This window comes from Lichenostomus cassidix, unplaced genomic scaffold (genome assembly GCF_008360975.1).
Source record: "Lichenostomus cassidix isolate B80296 unplaced genomic scaffold, HeHo_3.0 HiC_scaffold_33, whole genome shotgun sequence".
Classification (NCBI taxonomy): Eukaryota; Metazoa; Chordata; class Aves; order Passeriformes; family Meliphagidae; genus Lichenostomus; species Lichenostomus cassidix.
The window spans coordinates 2,849,513-2,869,373 of record NW_028147632.1 but is presented as its reverse complement, the minus strand read 5'-3'; the positions used below and the strand labels follow the sequence as shown (position 1 = coordinate 2,869,373).

Below are 19,861 nucleotides of genomic sequence, written 5' to 3'. Positions count from 1 at the left end.
CGGAGGAACGGACAGGGTTTGGGCAGAAAACTCCCAAAATCGTTGTTCCCCAGGCTGGGAAGGACAAACGGAACCCAACTGATTTGGGAGCTCTAGCAGCTCCTCTCTGCTGGCCCAGCTGAAGGCCTCGCTGGCTGCTGGAGGCTGCACGGGCAGACTGGGAGCACTGGGAGCACTGGGAAGAGGCTCTGGCTCGGCTGAAGCCCCCGGGGCAGGGGCAGCAGGGCAAGGGACAGGGCTGCAGGTGCTGAGGGGACATGGGGGACACTTTGGACTTGATTAGCATTTATTTAAAAAGTAATAAAATAATACAGTAAATAAGAACAACAGCAGCATTGGCACCATAAATACTGATGGAGGTGACACAGTGACATCTCAAAGAATGCTCTGAGTTGGAAGGGACCTCCAAGGATTGATTCAAGCCCTTAAGGAAATGGCCCAGGTGGGGTTAAATCCACACCTTGGCATTATTAGTACTTCACACTAAGGAAGGTCACACTTATATGAAGCACCTCTTTATAGTCTGTAAGCAAAGCAGTAGATCAATGTAAATGTGCAAGATTAGTGTAGAAATATAGTGTCAGGAGAACGTGTTAGAAATCACCATTATATCCATATATATAGAAAAGATCACTGTAGAAAAATGGAGGGTAAGAGAAACAGGAGGAGTTCTGGAATGGTTGCAGAAGGAGAAACAAACCCCCAGCCCCAGGCAAAGCAGCCACAGATCAGCTTCCTCATCATCTCCTCCCCCTGCAGGTTCATCTCCTGCAGATAAGGCACTGAGGTGATCATAAGATCACAACCTGGGGTGACCCTGAGCAGAGGCACTGAGGTGATCAGGAGAACAAACACTGAGATGACTCTGAGCATCAGTGCAAGGCAGACACTGTGGCTGAGGAAGGAACTCCCTTTGCTAGGGAGGAAGAAATGATCCTTTGACTGCTCAGCATGGAGAAGATTGTTCCTCTATCCTCTGTCACAGCTGAGTTTTGGGTCTGCTGCAGATATACAGCATCTCACTTGAGCAGGGCTGTCTCCTGAGATAATTCTCAGCCAGGTGCACACAGTCGGCATTGCCCTGGAGCTTGACCCTGCAGGAAAAAGCAGAGACAGGGCTGGAACCTCAGGGGGACACCTTGTGCCCCTGTGCCCCCCAGGCCCTGCCTGTGCCCCCAGCACTCACGAGGAGCTGAAGTTGCTGCCATCCACCCACTGCAGCCGCTGGTCCTGTCTGTGCAGCCCGAGCCAGTAATCGTCATTCTTGCTGAAATGGAACAGGAACTCCTGGCAAGGAGAGAGGAGCAGATAATGGGAGCTGCAGCCCTGGCCCAGGAGCTCCCCAGGCTCCCCTCAGACATCCCACTGCCCCCCAAACCCCTCACTCACCATTTCCCAGTCACTGAGCACAGCCAGGGAGGCCCTGTGCAGGGAGCATTGAGTCTGAGCCTGGTCCCAGGTGAGACGATCCCTCGAGAGGAAGTAGCAGATCCCTCGGTACTCAACCCAGTCATGGGGACAGGCCAGCAGCCATGGAGGGTCAGATGTAACCGGAGTAACCGGAGTGTCTCTGTGCATTCTCCCTGCAGAGCGAACAGAAGGTCTGAGCATTCTCCCCTCACGGAGCAGCCCGAGCTCCCATTGGCTGGTTTTCCCGCTCAAATTCCCCCATCCCAGCGATTGGCTGAATCAGCCATCACTCCTCGTTCTCCCGCGCGCTGATTGGTCAGAGCGGGGCTGAGGGACGATCCCGGCCGTGAGGGAGCAGTGAGCCCGCAGTGCCCCGAGGGGTTGGGCTGAGGCTGCTGCTCCTCCTTACCTGACACAGCAGCCAAGGACACCGCCAGAGCCACAGCCAGGAGCAGGAGCAGAGTCAGCACAGCCAGGGTGAGCACGGGATGGGATCTGATCCACTCAGCAGGAGCTGGAAAGAGGCATAGGCTGTGAGCATGGAGCTGTCCTGAGCAGGCCCAGCCCTCACATCCCCACCCAACGCCCGGGGAGCACAGCAGGGACCCTCAGCCCGTGTGCCACTCACTGAGCTGGCAGCACGAACAGGGACAAGGGACACAGGTGTGGGGACAGCCAGGGCAGCAGAACTGCCCAGGGCCAGGGCTGTCAGTCCAGCAGAGCACCAGGCCTCTTGCAGAGCCCTGGACACAGCCACACCCTGCCAGCCCTGTGCTCCTGGATTGCTCACACTGCCCATTGTCCCCTCCCTAGAGGCCACAGCGCTGGCCCTGCACTCACCCAGATATCTTCTGAGGCTCTTTCTGTGTGTAACTCCCATTGCTGATCCATCCTGGCACTTCTCTCCAATGCCATTCCTGGGCTGGGATTCACTCTGCCCCAAGAGAGAAGCAGCTTCTCCCTGCCTGTGCCCAGCAGGGTCTGGCAGCTGAGGCAATCCTGTCCCTCTGGTTGCTGATCCATTCTGAGCACCCAGGGCATCCTCGGGAATCTCAACAGTGGCATTATACATGATGAGAGGTCCCGGCTGGTGCTGGCTCTGGAAGGCGCTACCAGCTCAGCCCTGCCCTGTCTCTGCTCCCTGGCAGCACCTGGGGACACAAACACAGTGTCAGAGAGCTCCGGGCCCAGCTCGGCCCTGCAGCCCCAACCCCTCTGGCTGTGCAGCTCCGGGCTGGGACAGGCAGGGACAGTTAGGGACAGGCAGGGACAGTTAGGGACAGGCAGGGACAGTTAGGGACAGCGCCCGGGAGCTGCCGAGTGCGGGAACAGGGCAGCTGCGGATCGGGCTCAGCCTGCCGGGGGGCAAGAAAAGAACCAGCAGCCCTGAGGGGCTCAGCATTGTCCCCTGCATGCCCTGCGCTGAGGGTTGCAGCTCAGGGACAGCGAGCGGAAGCAGCGCCCTTTATTTCCCCTTCGGATACTGGACGCGGAGCCTGCCAGGAAAGCGTAATGTGATGGCGAGCGCGAGCGGGCGGCCAGCAGGTGGCAGGATCCGGTCGTCTCAATCGCCTCTCCTCGCGCGCCCTTGCTCCCTTGGGGGAGGCACTCGGGTTCCTTCCATCCCACCCAGCCCCGGGCACGGACATGTCCCGCTGCACCAGGGGCGCCCAGCCCGGTGCCGCATGGCCGGGAACAGTCCCGGGAACGGGACAGCCACCTCTGTGCGACCCACAGCAAGCGGGACGAGCCAGCGCTGCTCCGGCAGCAGCGGCAAGGAGACCGCGGGCAGCCGCTCCCTCAGCGGCCTCAGGCCAGCGGCAACACGGCTTCACAGCCAGGGAGGGAGGGAGGGAGGGAGACGGGAGAAGGAAGCCGCCACAGCCCCCCTGCCGCCCCCTGCATCCCCTCCATCCGCCCGCAGCGAGCCCCGAGCCCCGGCACAAGGCAGCGCGGCTCCCACCTGCGCTGGGACAGCCTCTCCGAGCTCCGCTGCCGCTCCCGGGCCGCACAGCTGATCCGCGCAGTGGATCCGCACTCTGCGCTGCCGATCCCGCGAATGCCAGCAGAGCGGCTGGAGGTTTATTTACTACGAGCACGGTAGGCGTTTGGCGAAAGTTGGGTCTCACCGGCCGCGCGGTGATTCAGCGCGCAATTGAGGGAAACTCCTGGGTCGAGAATTGAGTCGGCAGTTGTTTCGGGTCCCCCGCCACCGTCCCGGCCGCCCCGCATCCCCCCTCGGGGGCGGCTGCCAGCGGGGGAAGGAGGAGCTTCGGCGGCGCCGGTAAAGGAGGAGGGGAACGCCACTGAGCGCCCGCTAACCCTGCGGGGCATGCGGGGACTCCGGTAAAGTCAGATATGACTTTGGCTCCCGCTCCCGCCCTCCCTGCCATCCTCTCCTCCGGTGTTTCCCGGCTCCGGGGCCATGGCGGGACCTGGCTTACGACCTACGGCCCCGTTCCCCGAGATGGTACCGGCAATGGGCCGAACGGCTGGGAACAGGTCCTGCTGACTGCATGGCCACCGGCAACGCCCGAGCGGCTGGGAATATGTCCTGCCGTCCGCACCGCTACCGGGAATGGGGCCGGAGAATGAAACAAGACCCAGGGGGAGAAGATCTTCAATATGTTGTTCGCACCCTGATTTCGGTCAAAACGTGATATGACTCATCCAACTCACTGTAAGTCTTTTAAACTATCTGGGATCAGGTGGGTATGGTAGCTCTAGAGAAACGGCACAGGTTGCCAAGGAAATAGTGGTTTACTTGGGGCTGGAAATTTTCCGTGGCCATCGACAGCTCAGCAAAGAACAGCAAGAATCCACGTGTGGCTTTCCACAGCCTGACACCGTGAGAGAGGTGGCAGCCTTCCTCGGAACGGCAGGCTGGTGCCAACTCTGTGTCGTGAGCTATGGACTAGTGGTAACACCTCTGTATGGAGCCCTTAAAGCAGCTGGAAAAGGAACCATTATATGGACTGAGAGTGCAAGGGCTGCAGTCAAACAGCTAAAACATTCCCTAGTGCCTGCCCCAGCTCTGGGGCAGCCAGATCTAACCAAGCCCTTTGGACTTTTTCCATATGAGCAGCAGAATGTGGCTCTAGAGGTACTAGCACAGCATTGGAGTCAGCCCCAGCTGTGGGGCTGCCAGACTTAACTAAACCTTTTGGACTTTTTCCAGGGGTACTGGCACAGCACCTTGGGGAGCAGCAAAGAGCTGTGGCCTGTTTTTCAAAACAGCTAGACAATGTTAGCCAAGGGTGGCCTGAGTGTCTGAAAACTGTGGCAGCAACTGTCATCCTAATACAGGAGTCTCATGAATTCACCCTTGGGCAGCACATTGTCGTGTATTGCACCCCACACTGTCATCTCTGTGCTGGAGCAAAAGGGGGGACACTGGTTATCCCCTAGCAGAATGCCTAAATACTAGGCTGTATTGTTGGAACAGGACGATGTCACTCTAAAAACAACATCTGTTGTAAACCCTGCAATGTTTTTGTCATCCACATTGCTTGATGACTGCATGCAGACAATACAGGAAACCTATTCCAGCAGACCAGACCTGAAGGATTTGGCTCTGGGGAAGCCAGACTGGGAACTGATGGCACTGACCAGAGCTCTAGAACTGAGCGAGGGAAAGAAAATAAACATATGGACTGATTCCAGATATGCCTCCAGTGTTGTTCATGCCCACAGAGCTTTTTGGAAGGAACGTGGCCTGCTGACTGCTCAAGGTAATGGCATTAAGCATGCAAAACAAACCCTTGCACTCCTGCAGAGCATCTGGAAGCCTCCAGAAGCAGCTGTCCTGCATTGCAGAAGTCATTGGAAGGGAAAGACAGCCCCTGAAGTGGGAAATCTCTTTGCTGATGAAATAGGAGGAGGAATAGCAGAAAAAGGCTATTAGCTAGAGGAATAGCAGAAAGAGGCATTCCTGCAATAGTACCACAGAAAGAAGTAGATCTGACAGGGTTTACTCTAAACTATGATCAGAGGGACCACAAATTAATTAAATTTCCTAAGGCTGAAATTAAGGAGGGTGGTTGGGCTGTTACACTGATGGGTCAGGTTGTAGTCCCACCCCAGCTCCTTCGAGAAATAACACACAGGGTATGTGAAAGTACATGAAAGTACCCACTGAGAAACAGAAAAACTTTTGAAACACCTGAAGAAAGTGGTAACAGAGAGAGGGCCTGACTCATACTGTGCAATTTATAACAAGCAGGTGTGAAGCCTGTTCCAAGAACAACCCTGGCAAGAGCAAGAGAGTAGTGTTAGAGTGACAAAGGCAGATCATCTCCGGGGAGATGACTGGACAGATTTTGCTGAAATGTTACATAATGAGTGTCTTGCATGGGAGACAGAAGCCTTATGAGTGTCTGCAGTTTGCCAGGCTTCTGGCAACAGACTAGGGTAGCTAGCTCCCCAAGACTCGGTCTTTGGTTCTTTGATATTTGGCCGATTAGTCTAAAAATACCATTTATTAGACACAGAAAATACATACAAACATACAAACACAGAACAGATTGACATACATACACACACAATGAATGCATAATTGCAAAGCTGTAATAGCTAAAATGCAATTATGGGGTAAATGCTTGCTTGAACTATAAAAACAGCTGAAATGCAAGTTAAGAAAAATACTTATAAGTTATCTGGAATAATACAATTTAGGAAACCAATGATCTTACCAAAATCCAGTTTTGGAGATGGGATACATTAGAATCCTCCCTCAATCCTGAAAGAAGTTACCACAGAGCTGCGTCCAGACTCTGGGGAGAAGTCTTCTTCCTGCTCAGTGTCCATGTGGAAAATCTTCTACCTTTTCTGAGATTTTGTGAGCTTTTTATAGGATAAGAAAGTGTGGCTTTGTGGTCACTGAAAATTTCTCACATTCTCTCTACATTCCACAGGGTAGTGTCTTTGCAGACATTCAGATGGCACCACCAGGTAGCCCTGATTTAGGCTGTTAACCTAATTGAGCCATCCATCTCCTCTCTGATCAGGGAGAGAGAGAAGAGGAGGGGGAACGTCCTGCCACAGTGAGTAATATAAATATGTACTGATATTGCTGGATTCTGTCAGTGGTTGGCCTGAAGCTTATCCCCGTCACACCAATGCAGCAAAGGAAATGGTGAAAGCCTTGCTCAACCATATAATTCCAAGGTTTGGGGTTCTTTGGGAATGTCATCAGATAAGAGATCACATTTTGCTGCAACTGTGACTGGGGAAGTTGGCAAGATTCTGGGACTTACTTGGGACCTGCACACACCATACAGGCCCCAAGCAAGTGGCAAAGTTGAACATATGAATGGAACCCTCAAGGCCCAGATTGGAAAGATCTGCCAAGAAACATCTATTTCATGGGTTCAGGCTTTGCCTACAACCTTACTGAGGGTTGGTAAAATCTACCAGATTGGTAAAATCAGATTTTGGTAAAATCTGCCAAGAAACATCTATTTCAAGGGTTCAGGCTTCGCCTACAGCCTTACTGAGGGTTGGTAAAATCTACCAGATTGGTAAAATCAGATTTTGGTAAATTCTGTCAAGAAACGTCTGTTTAATGGGTTCAGGCTTTGCCTGCAGCCTTACTGAGAGTCCACATACAACCAAGGTGGAGAGACAATATAATTCCCCATGAAATCTTATATGGCAAACCATATCAGGTTCCACACATCCCAGGGGAAATTCACATGAAAAGTCAAATTAATTCACAGAAATACTGAACAGCTTTAAGCTCCACTTTGCAGAAGCTCCAGAGATTCGTGGTGCAGCCCAAAGCAATAGGATTGGACACTCTGCTCACCCATTTCAGCCTGGAAACTGGGTCTGCATCAAGTGGTGGGACAGGAACCTTTTCCAGGCTAAGTGGAAGGGAACATTCCAAGTTTTGCTGACCACCCTCACTGCTGAAACAAAATTGCTGGGAAAGGACTGTGGATCTGTCACTGAATCTGGGGAGAAAGAAAAATTATCCAACAAGATTTTAATGTTAGAGACTCAAGGCATTACTTTGTTATCTGAGCAGGATGTTGTTCTGGTCAGGATGTACCACAGAAATCATCTCATCCACACACAGCCCTGCAGTGCAGAGAGAACCATTCCATGACACATGGATTTTTAAAATATTTGAATATTTATTTTACATAGTAAAAATCCATAGACAAGCATTGGGTCCGTGTTCAATGGTTCAAAGTTGAGCAAACTCCTGATATTCAGTCTCCCATTGGATCCGAATCTCCTCACCTCTGAAAAACCTCTGCTCAGGGTAAGGAGGGTCTGAGGGGTGTGAAGCTCCCTGGTCCTTCCCCAAAATGTCAGAAAGGTCACAGAATTCCTCCGGCCAGGCAGGAGGACAGAGAATGGCTGTGGGTGAGGCCAGGATGGAGCAGAGAGCTCCCTGCAGCCCCGGCTGGAGCAGAGATACCTGAGAGAGACCCTGAGCCATGGGAAGCTCCTGCAGAGCCATGGAAGTGGCTGCTGGTGGGACTTGTGGGGGATCCCTGCTGGAGCAGCCTGTTCCTGAGGGGTTGTGTTCCCTGGAGGGACCCCAGGCTGGAGCAGGACAAGGATTCCTCTCTGTGACCATGACACCAAAATCAGCCAGGAAATGACCTTTCTAGCAATGCTGCTCCTTGGAAGCGTTTGAAAGCTGTTGCAGTGTGCTGGCAGTACTCAGGATATGCATATTAGCACGAGCTGTATATGGTTTATGTTCTGGAAATCTCTCCCTAGCTCAGTGGTGTTATTGGTTCTCTGGGTTTAAATCTTCCTCTGCTGTAGACCTACTGGCTGGAACTCCTTTTCCCCTCCTTACCTTCTCCCCTCTGGCTTTCCCCGGCTGGCTCCTCGGAGCTAATGAGAAAGGAGTGGTGTCCTGGATTAATGATAAAACTCTCTCTCCTCCGAGAGCGAAGGGCCCTGACACCCCCTCCCCCACCCACAGCAGAACCTCTTAGGTGGAAGTGAAGAAAAAACTATTTATTTAACAAAACCACATAGAGTGCCCTGCAAGGCACAGGGGAAGGGGAAAACCAAGGTGAAAGGCAGTTATTCAACCTGATTAAAAAGTCCTTTTCCTCAGACGCAGTCCCTCTCCTCCTCGCCCCCCCCGGGGCCGGGTGGAGCTCCCTGGAGAGCTCTGCTGTCCTCTGGCCCTCCTGGGTCTCCGGGTAGCAAAGCAGATCGAAGAGAAGGGGTCCAAACGGAGGGGAAAAAAAAAAAAAAAAAAGAACCGGAACAGAGCTCACTGCGTGACGTTTCTGCCGAGCCAAGAAAGAATCCTCCCCCCGCAGCGAGGCTTGGGGAAGTTTTCAAAACAACCTGCGTTTCTCTCTGCGGCGAAATGTAGTTGAAGCGACAGGACTACATTTTTTTCTTGAGCATATAAGCCAACGACAGGGGATAAAGGATTATCATAACATCACTCCAAGACAAGTGGTCAAATAGAAAACCCAAATCTATTTTCAACCATCCTTGTTTCTTCAAGCTTTTGCCCCTTCCACCAGCACGGCGCCGTCCAGGGCTGAGGGCTGACAACAGTTCTGGCCTTGTGGATTCCCTTAATCTTGTCAAGATAAAAGGGGGCAAAAGGAATCCTTTTGCCATTGAGCACAAGAAATCGCTAATAATATTAATGACTTATGAGGAGTAATTTGTATAGCCACTCCTGTCCTGGGGAACGTGATGAATATTCATGAATTTTACCTATAACACTGTGCCTTTGGGGTACTGAGGTGTGTGTTGGGTGCAAACAATTCCCACACACCCGGTGCACCGAATAAAGCAAATACCCACTGCTCTGACTCGGTCTCTGAAGTGTCTCCAGGCTCGATTGGGGTGAATCACTATCCTACCCTTTTCCCTTCCCTTTGAGGCTCCTGCATTCGTGGCCTCTGGTCCCTTGTAGCTCAGCATCCCCACTTCCTGCCCCTCCTGCTCTCCCCTGGCCGCGTTCCCTGGAGCCTAATGAACCCCTGGGAGCCACAGGCTGCCATCCTGCACTGCCTTCAGGGTGCCTCTGCCACATCCGTTGTGTCTGAGACTGTGCTGCCGCGGGAAGCAGCAGCTGTTCTTTCCTTACCAGTGCTCTGAAGAAATCACTCTCTTCTTTACTCTGGTCTGTGGGTGAAACTTTACCACGGGCTGTGTGTTCCACCCCGGAAACACATATTTATTGCGAAACGCTTCCTGGCTAATTCATAAACCTTTCCTCGTACTCATTTCTGTCCATCCACCTCCTCCTCAGAGTCCTTTTGTGGTCCTGGCGGGTTATCTAGAAGGGTTTCTGGTGGTTGCACTCAGTGATGTTACAGCTCAGCTTTCCTCAGAATTGCTTCTCATTTCGTAACTTGGCCAAAACCCTCACTGTAGCTCTATTTATGGGTTCCTGCCCTGGTTCCATCTATGTTCATCATCCTGTAAGCACACCTTCATACACTTTTGTCTTTACTGCTAACTAATCTTTACACTCCATCCAGCACCGTTAGGAGAACTGAAAATTCCTATTGTCTGTTCTTGATCAAATCTCCCCATTTTTTGTGATTCTGTGTCTTTTTGGAGCAGTCCCAGCCCAAAGTGTCACAGGGACTCTGCCGTGGGATGATGACACACCCAGAACAGACAGATATTGCAATTACAGTGTATCCAATTCCCTCTGATCCTGGGTTGGATCTTTATTTCCAACAAAGAATTGAAATCTCTTGTCCCCAAGCCAGTGAGGATTGCTGACAGATTTTGCTGAGTTGTAAATTAAAAATAGAATAGATTTTTCCCTTTCTGGTACCTTGTGGCCAATGTGGAGTGGGTAAATCCCACAGAATTCCCAAAGCCTTGCTGATTGTCCCACTGTTCTTGCTATGAAATGGAACCCTCTGGCTGAGGACATTCCTGGAGGAGTTCCAAAGTGGGGAATTAATTGATTTAACAATATTTTCACTACTTCTTTTGCAGGGAAACACTTCAGACCACCTGGAAATTGCACTAATTAAAAGACAATTATAGCTCTCAAAACATGGAGGTTCTGTGAAGTCAATTTACCGAAAACCTCGGGGGAATTTCCAGATTTGAGAGCCTCAATATTTATTCACAGTATTTGGGTTATTTCTTCTGTATGTGCCACACTTCTGAGTCTTTGAAGGTACAATTTGGATCATTCGGAGTTAATTCCTGTATTTTTAAGTGTTTTAACAATTCCTCTGCTCTCCAATGAGTGGATTGTTGCTCTCTGCTCACTCTTTCTCTGACAATCCCCTCAAGAACTGTCACTTCTCCAGCAGAGGTGGCTGTCCATCCCCTGGGGGGAAATCTAGAATTTAACGCTTCAGTTCACTGACAATCTCTTCTTCCATGGTCAGGTTGAATGCCTGGCAGAGAAATCTCTTGTGGTGAAACCACAATGTGGTTTGCTTTTCTCTTCAGCCTCCTTATCTGCCTTGTCAGCTTAGCAATTTCCTTATTTTGCCCTCAGCGCATTTTCCTTTTCTGCAGCACAGAATTACAACTTTATCTGCTTCGTGGTGCTTCCAGCAAGTTTAACATTTACAGTCCAGCAAGTTTAATATTTATATCATCACTTTGTGCTGATAACAATCTTCTCCCTGTCCAGATATCACTGTGCAAAACACCACACTTAGAATCTTCCCAAATATTTATTTTTCCTTCCCTCAGTTCCAATTTCCATGTCAGAGCAACCATTTCTTCCTTCTGTGCTGAAACAACTCACGGCAGAGCCTTAGATTAAATCACCTCCTTCAGGGTGGGGAATGCAAATCCTGCGATGCATTTTCTGTTGCAAGAAAAAAAAAAGAAGTTATTTCTTTGTGTGCCATTTCCAATCTGGGTTCTCTGTCAGGCTTGGATTTTAAATCTAGTTGGTCTGAAATAAACTTCTCCAGTTGTTCCTAGTCACTCAGCACCTGGAGTGTTTCTGATTTTGGAGTCAGAAGCACAGCAGGATGTTGAATTTTGAGGGTAATTTCCTGTCCCACTGTACAACAGGACTGAGCTCAGTCAGTGGCTCCTCTTGTGTCCCAAACCCTTCTGTCCCACGTGTGTCCCACAGAGCTCAGGCTCTGCCCCAGAGGGAATTTTGGGATCCTGAAGCAGCAGCTCTATGGCTGTGACTCCTCATCACAGCTGGGCCATCCTTGACTCACATCATTGAGCTGCTCAGAATAATTGGCAGTAACTCCTCCCTGGGTACCTGGCAATTGGAATTTCTCTTGGGAATGATTTTGGCTCTCAGAAGTGAATAATTTAAAAGATGTCTCAAAACTTCGTGGCCCAGAGCCAGACTTATCAGTTCTTGCTTAAGTGTTTGGAGCACAGCCTGAGTATGATCAGCCAAAACAATAAAATCTTATGAGTCATTTCAAAAGTCAATACCAAAATCATCAATTCCTGATCCATGCCCTGACCATGCCAAGGCAGATATGAAATTCCCTCACAGTTTATGGCTCTGCTGAGTTTCCTTTGATCCGGAGAATTTCCAACCCCAGAACTCTCATTTTCACATTTGGGCTTTTCTCTTGGTTCCCTGTGACCATTTATTGCTAAAAAGTTTACTAATCCAAGATTTGGGTCTCAGCCCTGTTTTTCAATGTCTCTCAGGACATCATCAGAACCTCTTGGGGATTTAAGCTCTTATTTTCCTCTAGTTCCTTTGCCAATAAAGTCCCAAAAATTGTGGGGCTGATTTGAAATCCTCCTGCTAACTGAGGCCTGGCTGTTGATTTTCCACTCCAATGTGCAAAGCTCCTGGCTGGAATGGCCAGAGATGTGCAGGAAATGTGTCCTTTAAACCTCTACAGGGAATCCTCCCAAATTCTCTCCCAGTGTGGTTAGGAGTGTGGATGGATTAGCTCCCACATTTTATTAATTGCTATTAACTCCTGTGCTAATTGATCATCTTTGCCATTAGATTTGGGACTAGGAAATTGGGGGATTTTAATGAGCTTCTCATTCCACCAGGAACAAACACCCTAAAAACCTGTCAGTGACAGGTGAGAAACCTTCTCACCTTTCTAGTTTTTGAGGATTTTTCAATACCTGTGCCTGTTTTAGTTTTAGTTCCATTCCTGAAGGTTCTGCTCTTTCTGATTTTTGTGAAATCTCTCTTTCCCCACACTGGCTGTTACTGCAATCTGTATTGATTGTGCAGTAGGTTTAGATCTGTAGTTCCTTCCTGACCATGAGAATTGAAGGAGACATATTTACACTCAGGACTAGACTCGTATTAGACTCAGTGCTTTCCACTGAATTTCCCCTTCATGAGAATTGATCTCCTTTTTCAATTTTCCAGCTTATTTCCTCCTAATAATGGTTCTGGAGAGCTGGGCAGTGCAAAAATCCATGAGTTCTCCATCATTACCCCAGTTTGAATTCAATTAAATGGAAAAGGAGCTCATTTCACTGACAGCTGTGATAAAGTCACCACTTCATTCCCCTTGCAGGGTGTTTCATTTGGAATAAACAGCTCCTGCTGTGCCTACCAAAAATCCCAATATTTTGTTTCCCAGAGGCAGATTTCTTCACAATTTCTCTGCTGTTGCAGGACAAAGAGCTCAGAGGAGTCCTGGGTTTCACCTTGATGCCTGATGGTTTTTTGTCCTTTCTCTTTATACCCTTTTTTATACCCTTTTTATACATTTTATACCCTTTCCCATTCCTTGTGCCTTTCACTCCCTGTACCTCAGCCCTACATGTCTACAACCCTTGTACTCTGATATTTTAGCCCTATTTGGGGTCGTCTGAAGAAGACCAAACATTTATAATTTATAATTATCTCTGAACTAGAGGCTCCAACCTCAGACAGAGCCTCCTCTCTGGATCATGTTTTTGTAAATTAGGCTGTTACCTCATTTAGGGGGGATAATTAGAGTAGGGGGACAATTAGTTCATTTGTTAGGTTTCCTATTGGGGGATTTTAGGTAGATCTGCTAATTTGAGCAGTCCATAAATTGTGTCCGTGTTGTACACGGTGTGCTCCTCGCTGGGATTCCACCTGTGACAAGGTTGCACCTGGGATCCTATTAAACCAAGGGAATATCCTTTTTCCCCTACACTGATGTGTCTGCCTCTGACCTTTGCCAGCTTTTATGGCATCAACCCGAGGATCCCAAAGTCCATCCTGTTCCAAAGTGCACTTGGATTTGTTCTCAATCTTCCTCATGGAGGTTGAGGAACTGAACTCCTTCCCCTGCCATGATGCTGACTTCATCTCTAAATGATGTTATTGCATTGCCTTTAATCGTCTTTTATTGCATCTTTATCCACTCACACAGCTGGCCTGTTTATACCCTCTGTGGATTGCACTTCTGGCCTAAATTTAAACTTTCTTTCTTTTGACCATCTGAATGCTTAGAGCAGACTTGGCCTATGCTACAGATTGAACAACAATGAAATAATTGGATTTATTATCGAACAAAGCAGAGCAGGAGAATGAGAAGTGAACCAAATCCTAAATGAAACAACTTCCCCATACTTCTCTCTTTTTCCCAATTCCCTCCTCCCCACCCAGGGGCACAGGGGATTGGGGTCACAGCCAGCTCATGGCACTGCCACCCCTCAGGGACAGGAATCCTTGTCCTGCTCCAGCCTGGGGTCTCTCCCAGGGGACACAACCCCTGCAACAGGCTGCTCCAGTGGTGATTGCCCACAAGGGCCACCAGCAGTCACTGCCATGGCTCTGCAGGAGCTTCCCGTGGGCTCAGAGTCCTGACGGGGCTGATTGGCTATCTGCTGCACCTCGGCCTCACCACAGCAGTTATTGACCTTCAGCCCAGCAGAGAAATAGCACTGCAATAACCTGATGACAGGTAAGCGAGCAAACTTTGCCCTGTGCAGAGCAAGCCCCTCGCTCCCATTGGCTGATTCAGCCCGTCACTCATGCTTCTCGCGCGCTGATTGGTCAGAACGGGCTATAGGAACCATTCCTGACGCAACAATTCTCAGATCGAAGGCACGAGGAGCGGGGAGACTATACTGCAATTTGGACTCGGAGTGCGTTTGCCGCCGCCGCAGCTGCTGATGCCTCCGGAGCGAGATCTTTCTTCTAAGTGGGCAGTGAGTCAAGATATGGCCAGTGGATTCTGCCCAACTGATGCACAGGGTGCTGGGGGTGCAAACATCCTTCGGGTGGAAGATCCTGGTTATTGGAAGCAGAAGAGTGACAGATCGGGGTCTGTAGGTAGAAAAGGGAGAGAGAGTGGATATGGCTCCAGCTCTGAGAGTACAAAGGATCTCCAAGATCCTGAGCACAGGTCAGGAACTGAGCAGACAGAGCTGCCTCGGGTGCCACATCCTGCTGAGCACAACTGGAGAGATTCGATTTGTCAGTCTGAAACAAGGCCAAGGAAGGATGAAGCTGTTGTTGAGATTCCCGAGGATGCCCTGGGTGCCCAGAATGGATCAGCAACCAGAGGGACAGGATTGCCTCAGCTGCCAGACCCTGCTGGGCACAGGCAGGGAGAAGCTGCTTCTCTGTTGGGGCAGAGTGAATCCCAGCCCAGGGATGGCATTGGAGAGAAGTGCCAGGATGGATCAGCAATGGGAGTTACACACAGAAAGAGCCTCGGAAGAAATCTGGGTGAGTGCAGGGCCAGCGCTGTGGCCTCTAGGGAGGGGACAATGGGCAGTGTGAGCCCAGGAGCACAGGGCTGGCAGGGTGTGGCTGTGTCCAGGGCTCTGCAAGAGGCCTGGTGCTCTGCTGGGACGGACAGCCCCGGGTGCCCCTGGCCCAGGACAGTTCTGCTGTGGGCTGTCCCCTGTCCCCGGTCAGTGTCCCTGTCCTTTATCTCTCCTGCTGCCAGCTGAGTGACGGGCAAATGGGCTGCGGGCTCCTTCCTGCTCAGGACAGCTCCATGCTCACGGCCTGCGGCTCTTTCCAGCTCCTGTTGAGTGGATCAGATCCCATCCCGTGCTCACCGTGGTGCTGACTCTGCTCCTGCTCCTGGCTGTGGCTCTGGCGGTGTCCTTGGCTGCTGTGTCAGGTAAGGAGGAGCAGCAGCCTCAGCCCAACCCCTCGGGGCACTGCGGGTTCACTGCTCCCTCACGGCCGGGATCGTCCCTCAGCCCCGCTCTGACCAATCAGCGCGCGGGAGAACGAGGAGTGACGGCTGAATCAGCCAATCGCTGGGGGTGGGGGAATTTCAGCGGGAAAATCAGCCAATGGGAGCTCGGGCTGCTCCGTGAGGGGAGAATCCTCAGACCTTGTGCTGTTCGCTCTGCAGGGAGAATGCACAGAGACACTCCAGTTACTGCAGTTACTCCGGTTGCATCTGACACTCCTCTGCTGCTGGCCTGTCCCGATGGCTGGGTTGGGTACCGAGGGATTTGCTACTTCCTCTCGAGGGAACGTCTCACCTGGGATCAGGCTCAGGCTCGGTGCTCCGAGCTCGAGGCCTCCCTGGCTGTGCTCACTGACAAGGAAATGGTGAGTGAGGGGTTTGGGGTGGCTGAGGGGAGCCTGGGGAGCTCCTGGGCCAGGGCTGCAGCTCCCATTATCTGCTCCTCCTTGCCAGGAGTTCCTGTTCTGCCTCAGCAAGAACAACGATTACTGGCTCGGGCTGCACAGACAGGACCAGCGGCTGCAGTGGGTGGATGGCAGCAGCTTCAACTCCTCGTGAGTGCTGGGGGCACAGGCAGGGCCTGGGGGGCACAGGGGCACAAGGTTGTCCCCCTGAGGTTCCAGCCCTGTCTCTGCTCCTCCCTGCAGGGTTCCTGTCCTGGGCAATGCAGACTGTGTGTTCCTGGCTGAGAATTACCTCAGGAGACAGCCCTGCTCAAATGACATGCAGTATATCTGCAGCAGATCCCAAACTCCCCTGTGACAGAGGATAGAGGAACGATCTTCTCCATTCTGAGCAGTCAGAGGTTCATTTCTTCCTCCCCAGCATGGGGATTTCCTTCCTCAGCCACAGTGTCTGCCTTGCACTGATGCTCAGGGTCATCGTACTGTTTTCATGATCACCTCAGTGCCTCTGCTCAGGGTCACCCCAGGTTGTGATCTCATGACCACCTCAGTGCCTTATCTGCAGGAGATGAACCTGCAGGAGGAGGAGATGATGAGGAAGCTGATCTGTGGCTGCTTTGCCTGGGGCTGGGGGTTTGTTTCTCCTTCTGCAACCATTCCAGAACTAATCCTGTTTCTCTTACACTCCATTTTTCTACAGTGATCTTTTGTATATATATGGATATAATGGTGATTTCTAACACGTTCTCCTGACACTATTTCTACACTAATCTTGTGCATTTACATTGATCTACTGTTTTGCTGACAGACCATGAACAGGTGCTTCATATGAGTGTGACCTTCCTGGGTGTGAAGTACTAATAATGCCAAGGTGTGGATTTAACCCCACCTGGGCCACTTGCTTAAGGGCTTGAATCAATCCTTGGAGGTCCCTTCCAACTCAGAGCATTCTTTGAGATGTCCTTATGTGACCTCCATCAGTATTTATGGTGCCAATGTTGCTGTTGTTCTTATTTACTGTATTATTTTATTACTTTTTAAATAAATGCTAATCAAGGCCGTGCTGTCCCTCGTGTCCCCTCAGCACCTGCAGCCCTGTCCCTTGCCCTGCTGCCCCTGCCCCGGGGGCTTCAGCCGAGCCAGAGCCTCTTCCCAGTGCTCCCAGTCTGCCCGTGCAGCCTCCAGCAGCCAGCGAGGCCTTCAGCTGGGCCGGCAGAGAGGAGCTGCTGGAGCTCCCAAATCAGTTGGGTTCCGTTTGTCCTTCCCAGCCTGGGGAACAACGATTTGGGAGTTTTCTGCCCAAACCCTGTCCGTTCCTCCGCTCAGCCCGAGGGGTTTGGGGAGATTTTGGCTTTTTGGGGGAAATCAAGGTGGTGTGGGGCTGAGGGAGATCGTTGCTCACAGCAGCGCTGACCAATCAGAGCTCGAGAACGAGGAGTGGCGGGAGATTCAGCCAATGGGAGCGAAGGCGGGCTTTGCCCAGGGTATATAAAGGCGTCCCTGAGGCGGGAGGAGCTCCTCTGAGGCATTCTCAGAAGGTCGCGGGGCGAACGGTCCCGGAGTGTTCCGGCAGGAGGACAAGGAATCGCTGCTGCCCTGAACCGGCGGGAGCTCGGTGTGACCTGGAGCTGCAGGTCCAGCTCGGTGTGAGCTGTGGGTGAGGCCGGGATGGAGCAGGGACTCCCCTGCAGCCCCGGCAGGAGCCCAGGCCGGAGCAGGGGATGCCTGAGAGAGACCCTGAGCCATGGGAAGCTCCTGCCGAGCCATGGAAGTGGCTGCTGGCGGCCACGTAAGTACAGAATGGGCAAAATGAGACAGAGGAAGAGCAGGGACGTGGTGCCCAGGGGTGAAATGCCGTTCCTCCGCGCTGTCAGGGGAGGAGCAGAGAGGCATCGGTGCAAAGTAAAGGGAATAGAGCCGGGGCTGGAGCTATGGAGGGCAGTGGGGTTGGCTGTCGGGCAGCCGCGGTTTCGCTTTCCAGCTCTGGAAGGCAGAGCTGTTTGATCCTCACGGAAGGAAGGCCCGGCCTTGCGGCCCGGGGCAGCCGCGCTCCGGCCCCGCCAGCGACACCGCCGGTTCGTGCCGGGCAGGGGCGACAGGAGGAGCCGGGCGGCGGCTGAATCCCGGCAGGGGGAAGGAGACGGGGTCGGGGCCGCCTGCGGTGTCCGATGCCCGCGGAGCAGCGGGGAGGCCTCGGGGAGCGGCAGTGGGAGAGGCTTTTCGGAGCCGCCCTGAGGGGTTTGTGCCGCCCCGGGTCTCTGAAGGAGACGGGCGAGGTGGGAAGGACAGAAAAGATGAAAAATAGAATAAACCGTAAGAAAAAGAGCCGCCCCGAGGAGCACCTCCGCCCCCGCCCGGGCACTGAAGGAGCCTCAGCGAGGGACCGGCGAGCTGCGAGTGCAAGAAAAGATAAAAATAAAATAAATACTCTAAAAGCTGCACCGAGGGCTCTCGGCCGCCCCGTGTCTCTGAAGGAGCCGCACAACCCGCGGAGCACACAAACCCCGGGAAATCCCTCCCAGGCACTAAAAACCCTTTCCAGGAAGGTTTTATGCCGTGACTGTCCCGGCGAGCAGCGACAGCTCAGCCGCCGGGCGGGGATTGCAGCGGCGGGGGAAGTGCTGGAGGGGAATTTGGGGAGATCAGAGCTTGGGGCTCTGCCGGAGCAGATCGGAGCGATCAGAGCTCACCAGCAGCACTGCCTGCGGGTTCTGTCAGCTGTTATGGGGAGGAGGATCAGCGTTTGCAGCTCTTTAACTTCAGGAGAGCACAGTTCTCGTTTGACTCTCCCGGGGCACTCAGACCTTTCCAACCCCTCACTGACCCCAGCAGGGTCAATGTCCTCCCATTTCCCTCCCAGGGTCCCTCGGACTTTTCTCCTGGAGAAAAACCTCACAGCAGCAGAAAAGCCCACAGCAGCTCTGGACCACGCTGATGGCAACAGCCGAGGAATCCCGAATTTACTGTTGGAGTACATGCAGTACATTTACCCCAGTAAAAAATTAACAGTAAATTTCCTGTTCCAGCCCAGCTCCCACATCCCCCCTGAGCATCTCTCCAGCTCAGAGTAAGGAAGCTTCTCTCTGGCAGATACGCTGCAAATCAAGTTGCAGTTCTGAGGGATGATTCTGCTGCCCCTCAACTCCCCACATTCTCCGTGTTTCTCCTCGAGGTCAAGCTGGAACCTGCAGGGACAGGAGATAGCCTGGGTCACCCCTGGGGTCCCTCAGGGGACATTGGGGTGTTTGTGTCCCCTGACCCCCAGTGCTCACCGGTTTCTGTCCAGACTGGAGCCATTCACCCACGTCCAGCCCATCCCAGCCTCAGGCACCCAGAGCCCAGTCCAGAAGCTGCGTTTGAATTTCTTCAGGGATTCACTGAGGAATTCCTGGGGGAAGGACAGACGGTGACCCTGATGGCCATGGATTGTCACCCCAAAATGGGCTCTGTGCTCAGCCCAGGAGTGAGACCCATTGTGTCCCTCAGAGGCAGCCGGGGGTGACACAGGGAAGGGCTGATCCTGGGATTTGGGGAACCTCCTCACCCTTCCTGGGGCACCACCAGCCCCCCAGTCCATCCCACATTCCCAACCCAGCATTCTCTCACCAGCTCATCCCCATCCCAGGATTTTGGGAACCTCCACCCCCAGCAGCAGCCCCTTGTCCTTCCCCCATTCCCAACCCAGCATTCCCTCACCAGCTGATCCCCATCCCAGGATTTTGGGAACCTCCAGCCCCCAGCAGCAGCCCCTTGTCCTTCCCCCATTCCCAACCCAGCATTCCCTCACCAGCTCCTCCTGATCCTGCAGCACCAGCAGCGTTGCCCCCCGACTCTTGCACTTCTCCCAGCTCTTGTTCCAAGGGTTCTGTTCAGTGGAATTCCAGTAGCACTTGGTCTTTTCCAGCGTCCAGCCCGGGGGGCAAATCCTGCATCCCTGAGCTCCTGGAAAACGGGATCAGAGCTGGTCAGGTCACCAAG

General features: G+C 52.3%; 4 protein-coding genes and 1 long non-coding RNA gene across 14 annotated transcripts in view; 2 read left to right on the top strand and 3 right to left on the bottom strand.

Annotated features, from left to right (window-relative positions):
* Positions 1 to 3,467, bottom strand: part of LOC146421512 (C-type lectin domain family 2 member B-like) — a 186,571-nt gene extending 183,104 nt beyond the window's left edge. The window contains exon 1 of the mRNA XM_085047352.1: positions 3,374 to 3,467. The gene's annotated coding sequence lies outside the window, so the exon portion shown is untranslated. The remainder of the gene's footprint in view (positions 1 to 3,373) is intronic.
* Positions 1 to 16,652, top strand: part of LOC146421510 (early activation antigen CD69-like) — a 102,247-nt gene extending 85,595 nt beyond the window's left edge. For 7 of the 10 annotated variants that reach the window (XM_085047364.1, XM_085047365.1, XM_085047359.1 and 4 more), the window contains 2 exons: positions 15,933 to 16,033; positions 16,127 to 16,652. In XM_085047364.1, coding sequence (XP_084903490.1) covers positions 15,933 to 16,033; positions 16,127 to 16,241 — 216 coding nt within the window. In that variant the 3' untranslated portion in view covers positions 16,242 to 16,652. Of the gene's footprint in view, positions 1 to 14,261; positions 14,999 to 15,299; positions 15,402 to 15,641; positions 15,845 to 15,932; positions 16,034 to 16,126 lie in introns of those variants that run through there. The other 3 variants (XM_085047360.1, XM_085047363.1, XM_085047362.1) reach the window with 3 other exon arrangements.
* Positions 269 to 19,861, bottom strand: part of LOC146421500 (C-type lectin domain family 2 member B-like) — a 149,470-nt gene continuing 129,877 nt past the window's right edge. Inside the window, exon 7 of the mRNA XM_085047387.1 lies at positions 269 to 744. The gene's annotated coding sequence lies outside the window, so the exon portion shown is untranslated. The remainder of the gene's footprint in view (positions 745 to 19,861) is intronic.
* Positions 269 to 19,861, bottom strand: part of LOC146421503 (uncharacterized) — a 121,748-nt gene continuing 102,155 nt past the window's right edge. Inside the window, exons 5-6 of the mRNA XM_085047348.1 lie at positions 1,187 to 1,287; positions 269 to 1,094 (exon numbers count right to left, since the gene is read on the bottom strand). Of these exons, the coding sequence (XP_084903474.1) occupies positions 980 to 1,094; positions 1,187 to 1,287 (216 nt within the window). The 3' untranslated portion in view covers positions 269 to 979. The remainder of the gene's footprint in view (positions 1,095 to 1,186; positions 1,288 to 19,861) is intronic.
* Positions 3,442 to 5,072, top strand: LOC146421511 (uncharacterized). The gene is made up of 2 exons (XR_014848693.1): positions 3,442 to 4,090; positions 4,937 to 5,072. It is a non-coding gene; the product is annotated as an uncharacterized LOC146421511 (long non-coding RNA).